The sequence below is a fragment of the Ammodytes marinus genome (genome assembly GCF_949987685.1).
Source record: "Ammodytes marinus genome assembly, chromosome: 1".
NCBI classification, from domain to species: Eukaryota; Metazoa; Chordata; class Actinopteri; order Uranoscopiformes; family Ammodytidae; genus Ammodytes; species Ammodytes marinus.
Window position 1 is genome coordinate 25,591,826 of NC_137230.1, and position 18,802 is coordinate 25,610,627.

Genomic DNA, 18,802 nt, shown 5'->3' on the forward strand with positions numbered 1-18,802 from the left:
ACATACAGGTAAAATAGAAGCATAGAGCAGTAAGCATACTTACTGACATACGCAAGCTCATTTACATATAATAGTGCAATAAGCCTGCATTATGCTAATTATATACAAAACACATACTTACAATTACAGTTTGGCAATCTGGGCATGTGGCTCTATCTCTTATGCAGAGAAACTTAGAATGATTAAAAGACAGAAGGAGGAAGTGGCGGGGGGGTGTATAAAGAGAGTGAAAGTGTGTCTGTGTTTAATGCATCACACTTTTGCTGTGTTTTAACATGAAACAAGCAGCATATTTACAGTTTACAGTATGTTCTAAAAATGGACCGAGGCTACCCTCACTTTCAGCTGTCTCAAACAACACAAACCTAGAACTGGTCTGTACTGGAGAACTTTAAAGAAATATTTCACTTTGGTTAAACCTTTTCATGCTTTATTGCACATGCAGATGGCATGGGAGATCCCTGTTATGGTAAAAAAAAAGTGACTGTCCTTCAACCAAATGATATGATTTAAAGCTTCGTTTTGTGACACATTTACACTACTAAGGTGTCCTTGAGCCTGAAATTGAATGCGGCTTTCTTTTGACACTCCATATTTACTCTAAAAAAGATATACTGTGTATATATATACTATGATATATACACACATACATATTTTTAAAAAGATAGTGCTACAAGTAAGATACAGAAAATGCGAAGCATTGCCACAAGGGTTATTCAGGTATGAGTACACTATTTGTAAAATAAAAACTTGGCGCTTTGGGTAAAACTAAGTAAAACAGGAACAGTAACTAGCAAACATAAACATACACAATCACTCACGCGTGAAAATAAAAAGCTGAGGAGCTTTTTTTAAAGACTAATTATAATCCCATTTATGCCATAAATGTAAAATATACTTTAGATAGAACATATACCCTCTTGCCACGGGATAATGTAAATGACAATACCTTTTATTAGATCATGGAAAAAGTTACCTCTCTCATCACTATTTCTCTCTCTCTCACACACACACACACACACACACACACACACACACACACACACGGACCACTAAAAACACTGTCTTTTGATGTCTCAAAGTGCTTGCCTTTTCTTTCTCTTTCATCTGAGGTTTATAGAGGTCAAGTGTGGCTTTTGTGTAAAACTGAACCTAACGGATTCATAGACTCTTTTTTCTTTGACGTTTTTCTCTCTCCCTCTTTTTCCTGTGTCTTGGTCCTGTCCTCACATTGTCTTACCTGGGGTTGTAGAGGGCATGTGCGTCTCTCATGTGGTTGGCCTCCAGTGGATCGTAGCTCTGGTGCATCCTCCAGGCGCCAGCGCCGCATTTACTATAGTTTGACTTGGAGTTATCTTCACTGCTGCTGTTCACCAAGTGCCCCTTCGATAAGTTCATTCTGTAGGCAAAGTGAGAGAAGGAGGGAGGGTGAAAACGCAGCACATGCAACAGAGAAGGGTAGAGAAACAGCTAGCCGGGGGTTCAACTATCAAATCATTTTGCTGAAAAGTAAAAGATACAAAAAAATCTGTAATAAAAACAAGAAAGCTTTTAAAACAATTAAACATTAGGGGAACATAATGTAATCAATTATTTTGGGCAAATAAAAATAGCAAAAAATGCATTAAAACTTTAAACAAATGCAGACCAAGCTTAATATGTTTTAGTTTTTATGAATGCAGTTCCCTGTTTATAATGAATTAAAACCAATAATAACAACAGCATTACACAGAAAACAAAAACATAATATTTCTACGTATTGTATTAAAGACAACTTTAAAAACAGGAAAAAACATAAATTACGTTGTGCACACCAAATTAATTTGAAACAATGTCATATGGTTAACACACACATTCATATTCATACACCGCAGTAGATATAACCAACAGCTACAGTATACAGAAACGATAATATATACACAAGTTTTGCACATAGAGGGACAGACGGACAGACAGAGGCCAACACGCAATTGCGAATTTGAAACTGTACATGAGACTTTTGTGCTGGAATGTGTGCACAACAAATCCGCATTATAGACATATGCCTGTGTGCGCACATGCGTTGGTGGATGCGTCAGGCTGCTAATTGAAGCGCGTCCCAGCTGTGTTTAACATCGAAGGACTTTTATCAGTTTTAGCTTTGCAAAAAACTTTTAGACTGAGACGACATAGAAGTAAAAAGCACCGGAGGAGGGACTGTTAACCATCAATCAAACCAGCTGCTGTCGTCAGGGGAGAAACTGTTGCCGGGGTCACACTTCACAATCATCCGTCGCAAAATGTATTAATTAAATAACACGGCTCGAGAGAGAGAGAGAGAGAGAGAGAGAGAGAGCAAAGAGGGACACTGCATGAAGCTGACGTCAATAAGGGGGAGAGACGGCAGGGTTTGTAATACAATTGGCTGGGTGGCCTACATTTAAACTAAACTATCAGGGGAGAATGGAGCGGGGCTGTTGGAACGAAAAGCACTTTATTACAGGCCAACAAAAAATAGAAAATACAGAAACCGTATTAAAGAATGCAATAATAAAATGTATGTAAAATAATGTACCTTTCTTTGACTGAATAGGGCTAAAAAGAAAATTTTTTATATGTATACTCAAATCAAATTTTGAAACTTTGCCGACGTGTTCATTCAAAAATGTTTTACTTCACTTTCTGAAGATAGTGATGAATTGTTTGACACTTAATATGTCTAACCAGACCATCCGAGAGCTAAATGGATCAACACTGACACTAAATCATTTTTTAAAATGTATTTCCAGTCATTTTTGTTTTCAGTTTTACTGGTATGTTCCTGTCATTATAACATTCCAAGGTGTGCGTCGTCTCAGAGGTAGTGTGTCGGTAAACAGAGCAAGATGTTGCTATGTGTCACAAACTGATAGACACATGTTTACCACACAAACACACAGACATTCGTGTGTATGTGTGTGTGTGTGTGTGTGTGTGACGCTGTCCCACTGTGGGTTTCTGTTTAGGTGAGGGTCTACATATAGACAGACACTTGTCACAGAGCTTGGTTGGCTCAGTGAGAACTGGAGGTCCAGGGTGTGTAATATGTAGGTTTTAGTTCCACTCTGGTGAATAGGAGGAATCGATATTGTGCTGCTGCTGCTGCTGCTTCAAACACTTATTGGCTTTGGTTGCGGTGTCACAATGCAATATAGACAGGCAACACTTAATACTGCTTTTTTTATTATGGGGGAGCGTCCTGGTGTCAAACCGGACTAAGGTACATCCAGTACCATGATCACGTGATGCTGCGAGTAAGAATCCCTAACATTGCCTTTTCTAGAGATCCAGATGTCAATTCAAAGATGGAGCAACTTCCTTATTTGGCTTTACATCCTAACCGCCATGAACCACAAGATGCATTTTTTTGGAGATTACTTGAGTTTAACAAGTTATGAGATGAATCACTATTAAAATATTTCAAATGCTTCTTGATTATTTAAAAAACATCCTTTAAACTGTCACTTCTCTTAACCCGCACGCTAAGACTGTTGGGGATTACCAAGAGAGATTTTGTTTTATTACATGCTACGTTAGGGCAAGGTAATCGGATATTTTCTCATGTCTTTATTCATTGAAGAATAATACATTTAGGCTAACAGCCATCTTTAAATCCGTTGACAATCGTTAAAAGCAGGCATTAACAGTAATGTGTTATTCCTTTAATAAAGAAAAAATATACCACATTGGCAGAATTGTAAATATGCATAACATAAAATGACCATTTCACAAATAATTTTTGTGAAATCTTGTAGGTTAAATTAGTTTAAGGAACTTTTCATGTTAAGCATTAGAGACCATAAAAGTCCATTTACAAATCAATAGTTAAGGTCGTAAATGTGTATTTATGCATACTACGAAAAGGGAGAGAATAAAGGGGTAGAGTATTAAAGCAGTGTTTCCCCTACCATTATACAGGCCTGGCGGGCCCGCCAGGCCAACGGGACCCCCCGCCAGGCCAACAGCTGCCCAAAAAAAAAAAAAAAAAAGTAAAAAATAAATAAATAAATAAATAAATATTAATCTTTTTTTTTTTTTTTTTTTTTTTGTCTGCGCTACGCTGCGCGATGCACGTGTGCATTCGGAGCGCACATGTCAAACAGGGAAACTGACGAGAAAGAACCTTCCTTTATAGGTCCATGGCATAGGCTACACTGGAGATATTTAGGACTCAGTAACAGGGAGTTGAACAGGAAAAAGTGATGAGCAAAACTTAGAAAGTTAAAGTTGCTACGTCGCCATGGCAACCAATCTGTATCAACAGCTGAGACAGCGCAGCAAGTTATCTTGAAAACAGCAGGCTATAGTAGCCCTACAAGCTTTATTTTTTGGTATTTTCAATGCTACTTTATTTTTATGTTTTAAATTGAGAACTAGGCTACATGAAATATAATGGGTCGGAATACAAAATGTTGCTTATTTTGCACACATTTTGATTGATAGGCTAATCATGATGTGTAGCCTAGGTTAATTCATTTATTTTAAATTAATATTTGATAAATTAAAGAAAATGTTTCATGATCCAGATTATTCCAGAAATTAATACTAGACAGGATATACCTGTCTATATTAGGTCTTCGTGTTTATTGTATTTTATTTTCATATCTATGTGTTTTTCTTCAATAGTTTATATGGCTTGTGTCTCCAAATTATTCCATAAAATTGTTTTAGGCAGGACATATGACAGCTGTTTACAGAGCAAAAAAAATAAAATCAGATTTAGCTTCTCAAAGTGCACCAGTTTGATGCATTTAACTTTAAAAAGGTAAAGGTTTTCTTCCGCAGGGGCATGCCCCAAGACCCCACTAGAAGGTCCATTCTCCCCCAGCAGTCTCAAAAAATCCTGAGGGAAACACAAAATGTACAAACGTACCGAATGTGAAGGCATAACCCTATGCCCTGATTTGTAGCGGGCTGTCAAAAGAGGCTCATCCATAATACAGTTAGTTTTGGTCAAGTTCTACTACAAATTTGGTACGCACGCCGCGCGCATACTCTTTATCAGCTTTTACCACCGGGCCTAAAAACAATTCTAGGGGAAACACTGTAAAGGGTATTAACCTATGTGATTCTCCCTTACCTATTTTACGCTGATGTCAGTAGATGTATCCAGCACCATCACACACACACACACACACACACACACACACACACACACACACATACACACACACACACACACTGTCTCAAAGATTTGAGGTTTGTGTGTGTGTGTGTGTGTGTGTGTAAGCAGGGAGATCGTGGGTGTCTTTCTGATGCTCAGTGACTCGCTCATGTGTTGCTGGCCCATCTGTGAACAGAATGACCATGACACAGTATGTGTGTGTGTGTGTGTGTGTGTGTATGTATGTGTGTGTATGCGTGTGTGTGACATGGTGATTCAGTGATTGATGAGACAGTTGCCATTCTTGCTAATGCAAAACGCACCTATCCCTGAAGGGAGCAAATGCCACAACACACACACATACACACAGGGCTGCAACTGCCCTACCTAATTACCCCTTTCATCAGGGCGGTGTGATGTGTTCCAGTCTTGTATGCAATAAATACCCACAAACATGCCTAAATGTAGTTTAATCAACAAACACCGTGCATAGAGGTGACATATTGTGTTCATAAACAAAAAAAATAAACTAAGATGAGGAATTCATTTGCAGGATAGTTGCAAAAATGAAAATAATCTGCAGCCAGCCCATCCCCTACACACTTTAAGCAACGACAACATGCAATAACATGAACCAGTCAAAGCTAAGGGAATCTGTTTTCTTTTCATTCTGTTCACTTTCTTCAATCTTTACAACTTAAATGCTTTTTACATTAATTTACTGCATTTGCATTAAGTGGTGAAAGGTGGATACTGCACACAGTATAGTTACTTCAACTAATGTTAATGGATAAAAATGTATATATCATATCTGCATGTTTGATATAAAAATGACATATATGTAAAACAAAGTCTCATAAAGAGTCAAAAGCAAGTCAATATTATAGTGTGTGTCTCTGTGTGTTTGTCAGTGAGACATTAAAATGATCATTAGATGGTAACAAATAGAGAGTGTATAAACATGTTTTGTATACAAATGTGTGTGAGTATGTTTTTTCAGGGCAGGTGGGGTGTCCATGCAAACCTTTGTGTGTCTTAGTGGATGTGTGTGTGTGTTAGCGTTAGCGACGGGAGCTGTTAGCGGGGCAGGCGGCAGATGGGCTGTCGGCCTTAATAGGGACTGAGCGGGTGCAGAAAGGTGACAGCTCCACAAGGGAGGGGTGTGAGGGGAGGGAGAGGAGGACTGTGTGAGTGTGGGGTGAATGGTGAAGGAAGGGGAAATGAATTATCTGCGCAGGTCAAGAAAAGTGCGGATCAGCTGCGTAGAGGAACGCAATATTTAATTTATGAAATGTAGAAATTTGTATGTATATATTGACAGACAAAAAAAGGTTTTCACCTTTTCTTTCACATAAATACGTAATGGTGCCATTGCAAAACGCCCTAATGATACAACATTATTTCTTAAATTACAAATGTAGAATTTAGAATGAGAAAAAGATTGTTTCTCTATATGGAAATACTTCAAAACAGCCCCAAAGCAGAAAAGGTCACAAACGATGACCGAAGCTGTGGGCATGTTCGCACTTCTTAAAATATAAAGCGCTTATTCTCTTCCATTTTTCCAGGTTTGTTCTTTCATAAGTTCATTTTGAGAAAATAAACATTGTAGCGCTCTTTCAAACCAGACTGAAAAGACCAGGGATTGTGAATAAAAAAAAATTACTTTTTTATATACATTTCCTAACGTTTATTTTACGGTGGAGAGGCATGTATTACTTACTGATGTATTTGTATTAGGAGAGTACGTTTGGCTTCTTTGGTTTGGTAATAAAATAAACATCAATGACAACTTGAGACAAGGTGCAAAAAAATGCAAAAATTATTATATGACATTAAGTGAAATTAAGAAAAAATTATGTTTTGTAATCAATTTGTTAAAATAAAATATGTATTGCATTTTTGCAGTTTGGGAAAACTTAAAACTTTTAGAAAATGTTCTTCTTTTCCTTTATCACAAGGATCCCACAGGATCTTCAGTGTGAAACTGCTGTCACTATGAAGGCTTCTCAATTGTAACTGAAAGACAATTCCTTGTTTCAGAAAAGATTAGCTTTAGTGCTTGCAATTTTGAATTTACAATACGTTTAGTAATGATGCATAAGTAGTATTTGATACATGTTTGGGTTTGTCTGAGTTGATTTGACATGTGAGTTTGATTAAGAAAGTCAATTACACCAAAGGAGAGGCCATGTGCACGGGCGAGAACCTAAAGGGAATAAACTGAAAGGAGAAATAAAATAAAAACTAAAGAGAGAGGTGGGTTGGTGGGCTAGCCTGTCATTCTCTCCCCATCAGGCACACACATGAAGCATGATGGGAGGATGAGAGGAGGAATATTTCACTGTCAGTCGGAAGGCGGCATGGTCATTCATTTCTTTCTCCCTTCCTCTTAGTATCCATCCATGTCCCTTTTCTACTGTATATTTCCCCTTTTGTCTTTTTGAACCCCCCTCACACACTGTCGAAACAATGACAATTTAATCATACTATACAAGGCCCAGGCATGTAGAGGGGGGAGAATTATCCAACCAGCCAATCTATAGGGCTCTCCCAACGGACACATAGGAAGAGAGAGAAAGTGAGGGAGAAACAGCAAAACAGAAAAAGACGCTTTCCTCCATCCTCTCGATCCTCTAAAACTGAACACACACCCTTGCACACCCTTGCACACACACTCACATGCATGCACGGCACCTCTCCATCTAAATCTGTTCTATTGTGGCCCAGTCTCTCCTGTCTCCTCCCATTAGGAGTGAGAGGCAGCATTAGAAGCCCTGAGCACGACACGATGGGAGCGCACACTCACACATACACACACACACACGTACACACACACACACACACGCGCACCACGGTCTCCTGTTCTAAAGCGCAGCTCAATAGTTTACACATTGAACAGCTGAAAATACATTTTACCAACTCCCCCAATAAAAAATAAATAAAGCCACAACAGTGGTTATAACAATTTTTTGAATATGGAATTATTTAAGAAAAGTCAATATTACCGAAATCAAACTCCGATTCTTAAAAAGAAAATTGCAAAGTAGGAAAATACTATATTCCTTTTACTCAAATCCTCTCCCCATGTTCCTTCCCCATCTGCAGAATCATCATGCAAGTAGACGTGAATGAGACAGAAAAGTCAGGACTTGGCAGTAAGAAGAGTAATTCTTTGTCAGATCATAGATTATTTGATAGATTGTGATAATGTTAATAATAAACGAATGCACATTTTGATGAATGGATGACAGAGCATGAGGAATGAGCGCATGAACGGTGCGGTGAGCGGGAAGGGGGAAAGGATAAGAGATGAGAAGAGACGAGCGGCATTGTCTCTCGCTATATATCACTCTCTCTCTTCTTTCAATCAGCGCTTTGGCATTAAATCACGCACACGCACACACACGACCGTTCAGCTTCACGGCCAGTGTGGTGTAATGGCTAATTGCAGTGAGTGTATGTGTGTGTGTGTGTCACAGCTGGTACAGTCTCTCTTACTGCTCTTTCAACACATAAAGGCCGGCACTGACCCATGACATACTCTCTCACACACACACTCACACGCACGCAAACAAGCTGAACAGGATGGATTGGATGGATGATGATAAATCTGAGAAATTCAAGGGCCGTACCAATGTCCTTCTGTGTGTGTGGCATGTGTATGCGTGTACATTTATAAATGTGTAATTGCATTGACACAATTCGGTCTCTTTTAAGGTGAAAATGCACAATGAAATGTGTGTGAGGGTGGGTTTGCGTGCATGTGTGTCTGTGAGTGCACGTGTGCGCTCATGCGTGCATGTGTGTCCAGCGAACCCCTAAGTGCTGGTGTCAGACAAAAGCAACCCTCTTGCCTCCCCCCTTCCCACCTCTCACTCTGTCTGTCTGTCTCTCTCTCTCTCTCTCTCTCTCTCATTGCATTTCTCTCTCTCTCTTTACGGGACAAAAATACCACTGGAATGCCCGGACCCTTCACATGAGAGAGAGGCCGTCGTAGGCACGAGTGTGTTTCCGTGTGGGTTTGAGCGTGTGTGTAGGCTTAGAAAATGCAAAAAAACTGACGGAGAACAAATGCCATAAGGACAGATGGACAGGCAAAAAGAGGAACAACACCTCCTCATACAGGCCACCAATAGGTCAGACACACACAAAATGTGGGCAGGCAGGCAGGAACACATACATGACAATAAACAGATGCAAATACACACACACAGACACACGCACACACACAGCCAACAAATCAGTGGCGCACATATTGACATGCTTTGACAGATGAATTAAGTAAATTATTTTATAAGGAGATTAAAAGGATTTTAATTTACGCAATCTCTCTTTGGTCCCCCCGTCCCTCCCTCCAGTCAGCTTTACCTCTCTCTCTCTCTCTCGCTCTCTCTACTGCTTTGGCCTGAGAAAAAGAGTGCATGAAAGACTGACAAAAAGAAAAAGGCAGAAATAAAATAAATCTTCTTAATTTTCTTAGACAGAAAGCAAGTAAGATTTTCTTTTAATTCCAATTCTGATCTAATTGATCTTTTCTCCACCACAGTCTTAAACCACAGAATCTTTATTACATTACATTATACAAAGCTTCATTAAGGGTTTAACAAAAAAAAAAACTGCTGACATTTTGAGCCAAATCTTTTCAGCAGAATGGCCGGCCTTTGAGTTTCAAGAATTCAATTTCATAAATTAAATTGTATCAAAAGGAAAACAAATAAGTAAAAGTCATTATGAAATGTCGAGTGAATGATTTCACTGTTGCATTTACACAGCAAGATGCAACACTCAAAAGACTTGCAGGGTGTGCATTTAGGGCTCTCTTGTGGACCTGATATATATTTTTAAAATCCGTTCAAAATGAAAATAACCATAACCATGAGTTATTTTGTCTATAGTTGTCCTCTAAGAATGAAAGTGTGATGAATTCAAAAATGTCATTGAACATGCATCAAACTGTCATTTAAAAGAAATCTAGATTTTTACTCATCATTTATGTTTTATTTGTATAATACCTTAATGTCATTATAAAAACGAATACATCTTGACAAAAATCACGGTTGAATTAGTTGTGAGTGAAATAATCTATGCTCTTCATCTCTCACACTGCAAACCTTTGACTGAATGATCTGCACGGCCGCTGTGCAATTCTCCCCACCCCGTCTCCTTCACACCCACTGACAAGACCCACCGAATTCACTAAAGTCAATAGGAAATATATCTTAATGACATGCAAATGGTATGTATATGGTGGCATGAGGGGAATGCAATTATGTTAACAGCTTAAGCGGTACTTGTTGTTATTATTATTATTATCAGTATGATAATCATTATCCCTAATATTTTAATTAGTGGAGGAAGGCAGTACCTGAGAGCAAAGGAGAAGAAGCCTGAGCAGAGGAAAGGGCACAGGGAATGGATGGATGGATGAACGGACACACGGACTACAGAGCTTTCTAAAATACTTCTGAAATACGTGAGAGCAGCCTACGTGAACTCACGGACAAAGAAAAAAAACCACACACACACACACACAGGTAAAGCAGCACATTTCACCAGTGATTATCTGACATGAAAGTGTATTTTTCGGTCAAAATATTTGTGCTTCATTTTTATACACAGGCCTCGCGCTGTACACTTCACCCATAACGGATCAAAGCTTGTTAAGAAGAGTTAACTTTTCCTGTCTAATTCACAATAGAAAAAAGATAACCTAGTTTGATATTTTTAAATCTGAATTGTGTTTGGTTTCTTCAGAACACAATATTTTTGCACTAACGTTAAACAATAAAATCATTAATGTTTCAATACGTAAAAGTATGCAGAACTGATCACTAGTGAGACATTTGCAAATCTATATTATATGATGAAACATCTGATCAGAAATTAAACAAACCACCAAAAATCTGTTTTAAAAATGATGGAAGACCAGTTCAGTGGTAATGAAAGTAATGTTGCCCGATGCCCTTTTTTACTTAAAAATGTTCCTCTCTATTACACATACTGTACAGGTGAGGGTTTCTGCATGTAAAAGACAGACAGACAGACAGACAGGCAGACACACAGACACACACACACACACACACACACAAAGGTGTGACAGCTTAAAAGCCCACACATGTCTATTTTATTTAAATGTATCAATAATGTTGTGTTTGGAAAACACAAGTATATCATCATGCATCGGCTTCGTCTTGGTCTTTCAGTTTTCCGACTTTCTACCATAAAGACATCTTAACTGAGGCTGTGATTCAGTGCAATTCATTTTCATTTATTGATTATAAAGCAATGATCCCTTAGAGCAAAATTAACTGCACCTTTTTTTTCTATACACATTTACTATAAGGTCAATGGCATTATTTAATAGCAAAGCAAATCCAACAGTATCAGTGTCATTTTTGAATTCATACCAACATGCAAAAAGTAAACAGTTTACCTACTGAATAACATTCATCACCCATGTTTTTACTTTATGTTTGAAAAATAACTTAGTGTGTGTATATTGAAATATTTACTACACTTTAAACTGTAAGTTAGTATAGTATAAGTTGGCCCTTATGTGTATTTTCCTATTTTCCCCACACATATTACTCTTTGTTACGCCAATCATTTCCTCTGTATTTTGAACAGTGTCTTCAACATACACCTAAAAGAGCAAAGCATTGGCAAAAGGAGCAGTGTGTGTGTGTGTGTGTGTGTGCGTGTGTGTGTGTGTGTGTGTAACTGTCTCTAATTCCTTTGCAGGGCCACACGCTGAGTTGCCCGTCTGAAATTCTACCTCCTATGGCATTTAAGAGCGCAGCTCTCCCCCTTTCCTCCTCCCTCCTCTCTTATGGGCCCTTTGCCCGTCTCTCCCCGTTATTCCTGTAACCTCAATGCCCTGTTAACTCACCGATTCTCTGCCTGGACGAACACACACATTAAAACACATGTGCACAAGCATTAACTCGTGCACAGGCGACATAACCTGACTGAGTCGCTGATTCATCCCAAGAACAATTTGACTCAAACTATTACAATGTCTTAAAAAGTAAAAGAAAAACAGTGTCTCCACTCTATTAATGAATAAATGTGTGTGTGCAGGTGTGATCATGTGTATGTCTTGCCCCCAGGTGGAGGGACAAAAATTCCGCTCCTTTACCCACGGTGTAAGGGCTGCTCTCCGGATACTGCAGACACACACACACACGCACACACACACACACACACACAGACAGTGAACGCGTGCTACCTGACAGCAGAAACAACCTTGACATGGTGCCGGCCACCTCCTCTGCATTCCAGCACATACACACACACACACACACACACACACACACTAACACAGTGAATGACAATGACAATGACAAGTTGAATGATGAATAAAAAGAAAAGATTAAAAGGTAAAATGTACCTACTCTTGTTCAGAGTGCATTAAAAAACACTCGGATAACGCGTGTCCTACCGAATCCATCGGCGATACCGGGTCATTGTCATGTCAACCTCCTCCAGGAAAAAAAACAAGAAAATTCAAAAAAATCAAAGTTTTTATATCTCTCCTCTCTCTCCTCCTCTTCTTTCTCTCTCGGTCCTTCCTTCCGCTTGGAGGGAGCAATACAATTACCAGGCTCTGCGCAGCCTGCACTGATCGGCTCTGCGTGTGTGTGTAGATGTGAGGGAGCGTGTGTGTGAGTGAGTGAGCGGTGTGTGTATGAGAGAGCCAGGGAGAGAGGGGGCTATAGGTACACACACAGCCAGCCAGCCAGGCAGTTGGGACGGAAAGCTGTGCCGCTGTCCTAATCAACGACTTAAAGCCCCGATAGCAGCTCATGAATATTAAGCATAATTTTGCATATGTGGTCCCTCAGGCCCCAGTTCTGATGTGATTGGTGGATGCTTGACCAATGGCTGTGGGTAAGGGGTGGGGTAAGGGGTGGAGACAAGGCAGGAGAGCAAGAGAGAGGGAGAAGAGCAGGTGGAGAGGGAGGGACCAGACAAAGAGCGATATAGGAGCGGAGAGAAGGAGGAAGAGAAGGAGGAAGCGGAGAGGAGAAAGAGACAGGTGAGGGAAAGCAAGACATCCCGCTCTCCTTCTTTCTTTCATTCTTTGTCTATTCGTCTTCCCATCTTTCACTTTCTGTCTCCCAGGCCAAGTCCATCTTCCCTGGGCTCTAATTCTCTCATCACCTCACTCTCTTACCTGCACTGAAATTGCATTCCAGCAAAAAAGTTATTAAAAAAAAAGAAAAGAAAAAGTTTTGAATAAAAACCATTTGAAGCAAAGGCATGAAATTCACAACATGTGGGACCATGTTCGAAGCATTTTTCAGGTAGAGATAGGGATTTGTGTCAGCTGACCCGTAAAACTCAAAATTAACCCAATCAAATCCAGAGAGATGCACGATCAAAGGAAAAGGTGTCAGCATGAACCTAAGCCTAGATAATGTCTATGCATACAGACAGACAGACAGACAGACAGACAGACAGACAGACACACACACACACACACACACACACACACACACACACACACACACACACACACACACACACACACACACAGTACAGCATCAACCATCACAGCAGTAAAATACGGGATTATGGCTATTCCAAGGCCTTTGTCCTTTGTTGTGGAATGATTTGGGAATGATTGGGACAAGGTCTGTCCTGCTGGTTTGTGGAGCTCCCTGCCATCTCGGCACCAGCAGGCTGTTTATTCCCAGTATTCCCAGTATTTCCAGTATTTTCGACACCCTGGACTATGGGTATTGTCGGAGCAAGAGGGATGCTTCAGAATAATGTTCTCAAAGCTCTTCAGTCTCAGAGAGAGGAGGAAACAGAGAGAATGTGAGGAGAGAGGCAAGTGTCTTTTTTTTGTAAAAAAGGGAAATGGGACTCCTGAAGGAAAACTCTAAACTGCTCTGCAACAATGATGCACACACAACATTTTATTTTCCCCTCTTCTTCCTTCCTTTTGTAAATGTTTCCTCTTTTTAATCTGACTTTTCCACTCACTTCTGCGCTAGAATACCCCTGCACATAGGATGGAAGGGGAAGAGAGAAGTGTGGAGACGAGAGGAGAAAAAAAATTGGAGGGGTGAAAAGGGGGGATGAAAAGATGAAAGAGTGGTTGTGATTAGCAGCTTTGGAAGAGAACAGATAATAAAACATTTCCTGAAACCAGTCTTTGCTTTGATGTACGTGTGTGTGTGTGTGTGTGTGTGTGTGTGTGTGTGTGTGTGTTTGTGTGCGTGTGTGCAACAGAAACTAAAACCATTTTATCTCTCTCCCTTACACCAATACACATTCACTAACATGTAAACAAACATTAAACACAGTGCACCTCAGCATTGCTGGTTGGCAGTATTATGTCTTTAGGTATATTTGTCACTTTACTAAAACATCTTTTTGTGATGATGCATGGGGGCGGGACCTGATAAGCCTTTGGCTTCTTCCGTCACCCTTCGGACAACGGAATTGTCCGAAAGAATAATAAATAAATAAATAAAAAAGTATGCGTATTACTTAATTGTTTTGACCCAGAGAATGTGCAGTACTGAAGTACACGGCAAATAAAGATAGGTTTCCATGAGGATATCAACAAGGTAAATGATATGCAATGCAATTTTAAGCTGTTCTGTTAAGTAAAACTGTTGTTAATAAAATGTTCATTTAACACATTTTACAAATATTAAACAAATGAAATGTTAAAGAGCAACATAGATGTCAACATAGGGGCCGACAGTAAATTACATTGGTAAAACACATTGGTAGACACACACACAAACAGAGTTATGATGTATCCAGTGGCTTATAAGCATCGACAAAGATGAGTGTGAATCAATGCTGCCGTCACTACTGGGCAAACAAATCCTTTACCAAAACCTCTGTCTCTTGACACACACAAACACACACACACACACACACACACACACACACACACACACACACACACACACACACACACACACACACACACACACACACACACACACACACACACACACAAATACAAAGCCATCTCTGTTATCGGTGTAGAAATATTAGGCTACAGAAACACATACATCCAATACATAATATGGATTGAAATCTTTTACAATCTTTTGTTAGAAATAGATTTTACACAAAAAAATGAAATGTAAATGATTACCCTAAGTGAAACACTGAGGGGATAAAATGTGAGTTGCAGTATATTGGCAAATATGAATTCACACATTTCAGGGCTGCACTACAAACTAAATTTAAAGAAACAGTTTGACTTACACATAGATAAAGGTCTAAAGCGCCTTTCACTATATTGTGCAGATGTATTTGCTGAACCCTTAAACAACCTCAAATCTTTCTGCCTGGTTTCTCTTTCCCCTCTCTGACCCCATCCCCTCCACCCCCACCCCCCATGACTATTGATTGATTCTCAGTCAGTGTGTATGTTGACAGTGACCCCTTTAGGCCACTTCTCTCTGTCGCTGGACAAACCCAGGCTGCTGCCACGCAAACCTCTTAAACACAAAGCTATTACAGTAAAAGCCAGGGAAATACCCTGTCTGCTCTAGTGTGTGCCGGCTCCCGGGCAATTACATTCCCATGATTTGTACAAGACTGTAGACAAAATATATAATGAGTCTAGTGAAAATGTAGAATAATCAGAATTAATAATTGTCTGTGTGTGATTGCATACATTTTAGTGTGTAATGCACGTGTGTGTATGTGTGTGTGTGTGTGTGTGCGCGCGCGTGTGCGTGCCCATGCGTGCGTTTGAGTGTGTGTGTGTGCAGTTCTTTTTTGCACATGGTGACTGTGTGTGTTTTGACCCTGTGGTGGCAGCCTGTTGACATCTGTGGAAGAATTATCCATTGCAACTCTCACTGACATCAATCACACCACTCAATAGGCCACAGCAAGTTCATTCAGGGCGGCGCGTGTGAGTGTAAATAAATGTGTATGTGTATATATATATGTGTGTGTGTGTGTGTGTGTGTGTGTGTGTGTGTGTGTGTGTGTGTGTGTGTGTGTGTGCGTGTGTGTGTGTCTGTGTGTGTGTGTGTGTGTGTGTGTGTGTGTGTGTGTGTGTGTGTGTGTGTGTGTGTGTGTGTGTGTGTGTGTGTGTCTGTGCTGGTCAGAACAGCCTTAAACAAATTCAAGAGGCGGTCACTTAAGCAGTTGACCTCAGGCAACCCGTCGACCAATGTGTGGCCGCCACACACATCACTCGGCTTAATCTACAACTGCAAATAGTGCTCTTGTATAAGTGAACTAAAACAGGACTTTTGAGTTGATACTTAAATTGCTGTTGGTGTTTTGTCCTATTGACATTTAATGACAAAATAAATACATAAATACATAATTATAATTACTAGTAGTGGCACAAAAATGTGATAATTATTGTTATAATTTAGACCACAAAGTACAGCTGGATTTTTTTTTAAGGAAGCTACTAAACGCCAAATACTGAACTTTGCTGTTTCAAATGGAAAGATATCTCCCAACACGCAGGACAGAAGGAGAGAAAGAGAAAGATATTGTAGTTCAGTACTGGCCAACAGAGGGAGCTATGGACTCTGGTCAGTTTATAGTCATCTGCAGCTCAGAGACTTACTTGTGTGTGTTTATCTATATATCATTCAATATTTAATCATCATAAATTGAATATACTAATAACATAAATTCATAGATCACCTCAAAGCATCCCCCCAACACACACAGACGCACACGCACACACACACACACACAGTACCATTGCCAGAAGGGACGGGAGAGAAGGAGCTACGTTATCTGATAGCTCTGTCAGCAGGTATAGCATAACACGGTGTGGAAACGGGCAATTTGACCACAGACCCCCTGCCCGGCCCTCCAACCAGCTACCCATTGAATCAAGAAAGAGAAAAAGACCAAAAAAGAGCGGTAGAGAGTGTGTGTGTGTGTGTGTGTGTGTGTGTGTGAGAGAGAGAGAGAGAGATGGAGAGCTGGAAAGACACCTCTGTCCCTAAACTGTTTAATTTCTGTATTTTCAGTGAAAGGCTCTGCATTCACAAGGTGATATTGAATAAATACTACACTTTAGCTACATTTCATTTCAGGCTGTGTTTTTACAAGTGTGTTGCTTTCAACATGAGGACTATATTTTTAAGTTTTGGGAAACATGAAACCTTTAACCTGATGTCTTTTAAAAAATCAGGATTGTGCAACAAAAGAAAGTACATTAATAAAGCAGCAATACATAAATAAATCAAACACGAGAGAGACAATTATTATTTATATATAAAATACATATTATATTTTATTGTATTTATATAGAGAAAAATAACAAATGTAATCAATGTGGAAATGAAGCCTTATTCTAATGCCTTATCTCAATACTTGACCCCAACTTAGTTACTCATAACCTCAACTGTGACTTTAAACCTAACCCAAAAACCGCATAAATCACCAACTAAAAATGTCCTGACATTTAAGAGGTTGCCATGCACTAAACAAACAAAGATTGGAGAACATACACACAGGTGCATTGTGAGTCAAGCCCTCATTGCACATGTGAAGGTACTAATACACACACAGACACACACACACACACACACACACACACACACACACACACACACACACACACACACACACACACACACACACACGCACACACACACACAAACCCAAACACACACACACACAAACAAACACACACACAGAATTGGGACTGTTCTGCTTCGCAAAATGTATGCCAAGAGGGTAAATGAACAGACAAGTTGCACCTTCAATTTTGGTCATATAATCAACTTTCTACAATATTTGTCTGCACTAACACCACCTGAATAAATGGTGGTACAGTTGGTAGATAAAGCAATACAAATTATCTGTCACACTGGAAAATATTACACTTACATAATTCTGTGAATATGTATGTGTGGGCAAGTGTGGCACCTCCAGAGAGGGAAGGGCCAGGCATGGTGATCAAGGCCAAGGAGAGAACACCAGCTGCTGAGAAAAGCTGCTGGGTTTAGGGGGCTTTCTGGAGCCTGTCACCAAAACTCTGTCTGGGTAACCTTTGGAGGAAGGTTTGTGAAAGATCCCCCATCCCAACACACACACACACACACACACACACACACACACACACACACACACACACACACACACACACACACACACACACGCACGCACACACACACAAGTGCATTACACACTAAAATGTATGCACATTAATAATCAGATCTCATTCCACAACATACCATATACAGTTCAGTGCAACACATTTGTGTGAGCAATTTCAAAAAAGGCAAACACACACACTCCACACTCGACACACTCACACGTGCACTCAGAGTCACATGCTCATAATCTTGGGGGATGTACTGTATGTTGCGATTTCTTTAGAACAGAGAGCCATGTGACAGGCCTGTTATTCCATACAAAGGTCAGGCAGGATTCACAGCTAGGAAGACAGAGGCGTGTGAGACAGATAGAGATACAGGCAGATACTATACAGAGAGGGAGAGCAAGAGAAGTGTGTGTGTGTGTGTGTGTGTGTGTGTGTGTGTGTGTGTGTGTGTGTGTGTGTGTGTGTGTGTGTGTGTGTGTGTGTGTGTGTGTGTGTGTGTGTGTGTGTGTGTAACAAGGTGACAAAAAGAGGGTGAGAATGAGTCATATGAAGGTGACCTTGTCCCTTTTTTAAGGAAGTATTAACCTATTAAACTTTCACATGGTTTC

At 39.9% G+C, this 18,802-nt stretch overlaps 1 protein-coding gene across 4 annotated transcripts in view; it reads right to left on the reverse strand.

The window, feature by feature from the left end:
* Positions 1 to 12,575, reverse strand: part of esrrga (estrogen-related receptor gamma a) — a gene marked incomplete at both ends in the record, with an annotated part of 68,530 nt that extends 55,955 nt beyond the window's left edge. For 2 of the 4 annotated variants that reach the window (XM_080038602.1, XM_080038601.1), the window contains 2 exons: positions 1,241 to 1,399; positions 12,520 to 12,575. In XM_080038602.1, coding sequence (XP_079894728.1) covers positions 1,241 to 1,399; positions 12,520 to 12,575 — 215 coding nt within the window. The remainder of the gene's footprint in view (positions 1 to 1,240; positions 1,400 to 12,519) is intronic. The other 2 variants (XM_080038604.1, XM_080038603.1) reach the window with 1 other exon arrangement.
* Positions 12,576 to 18,802: the final 6,227 nt, after the last annotated feature.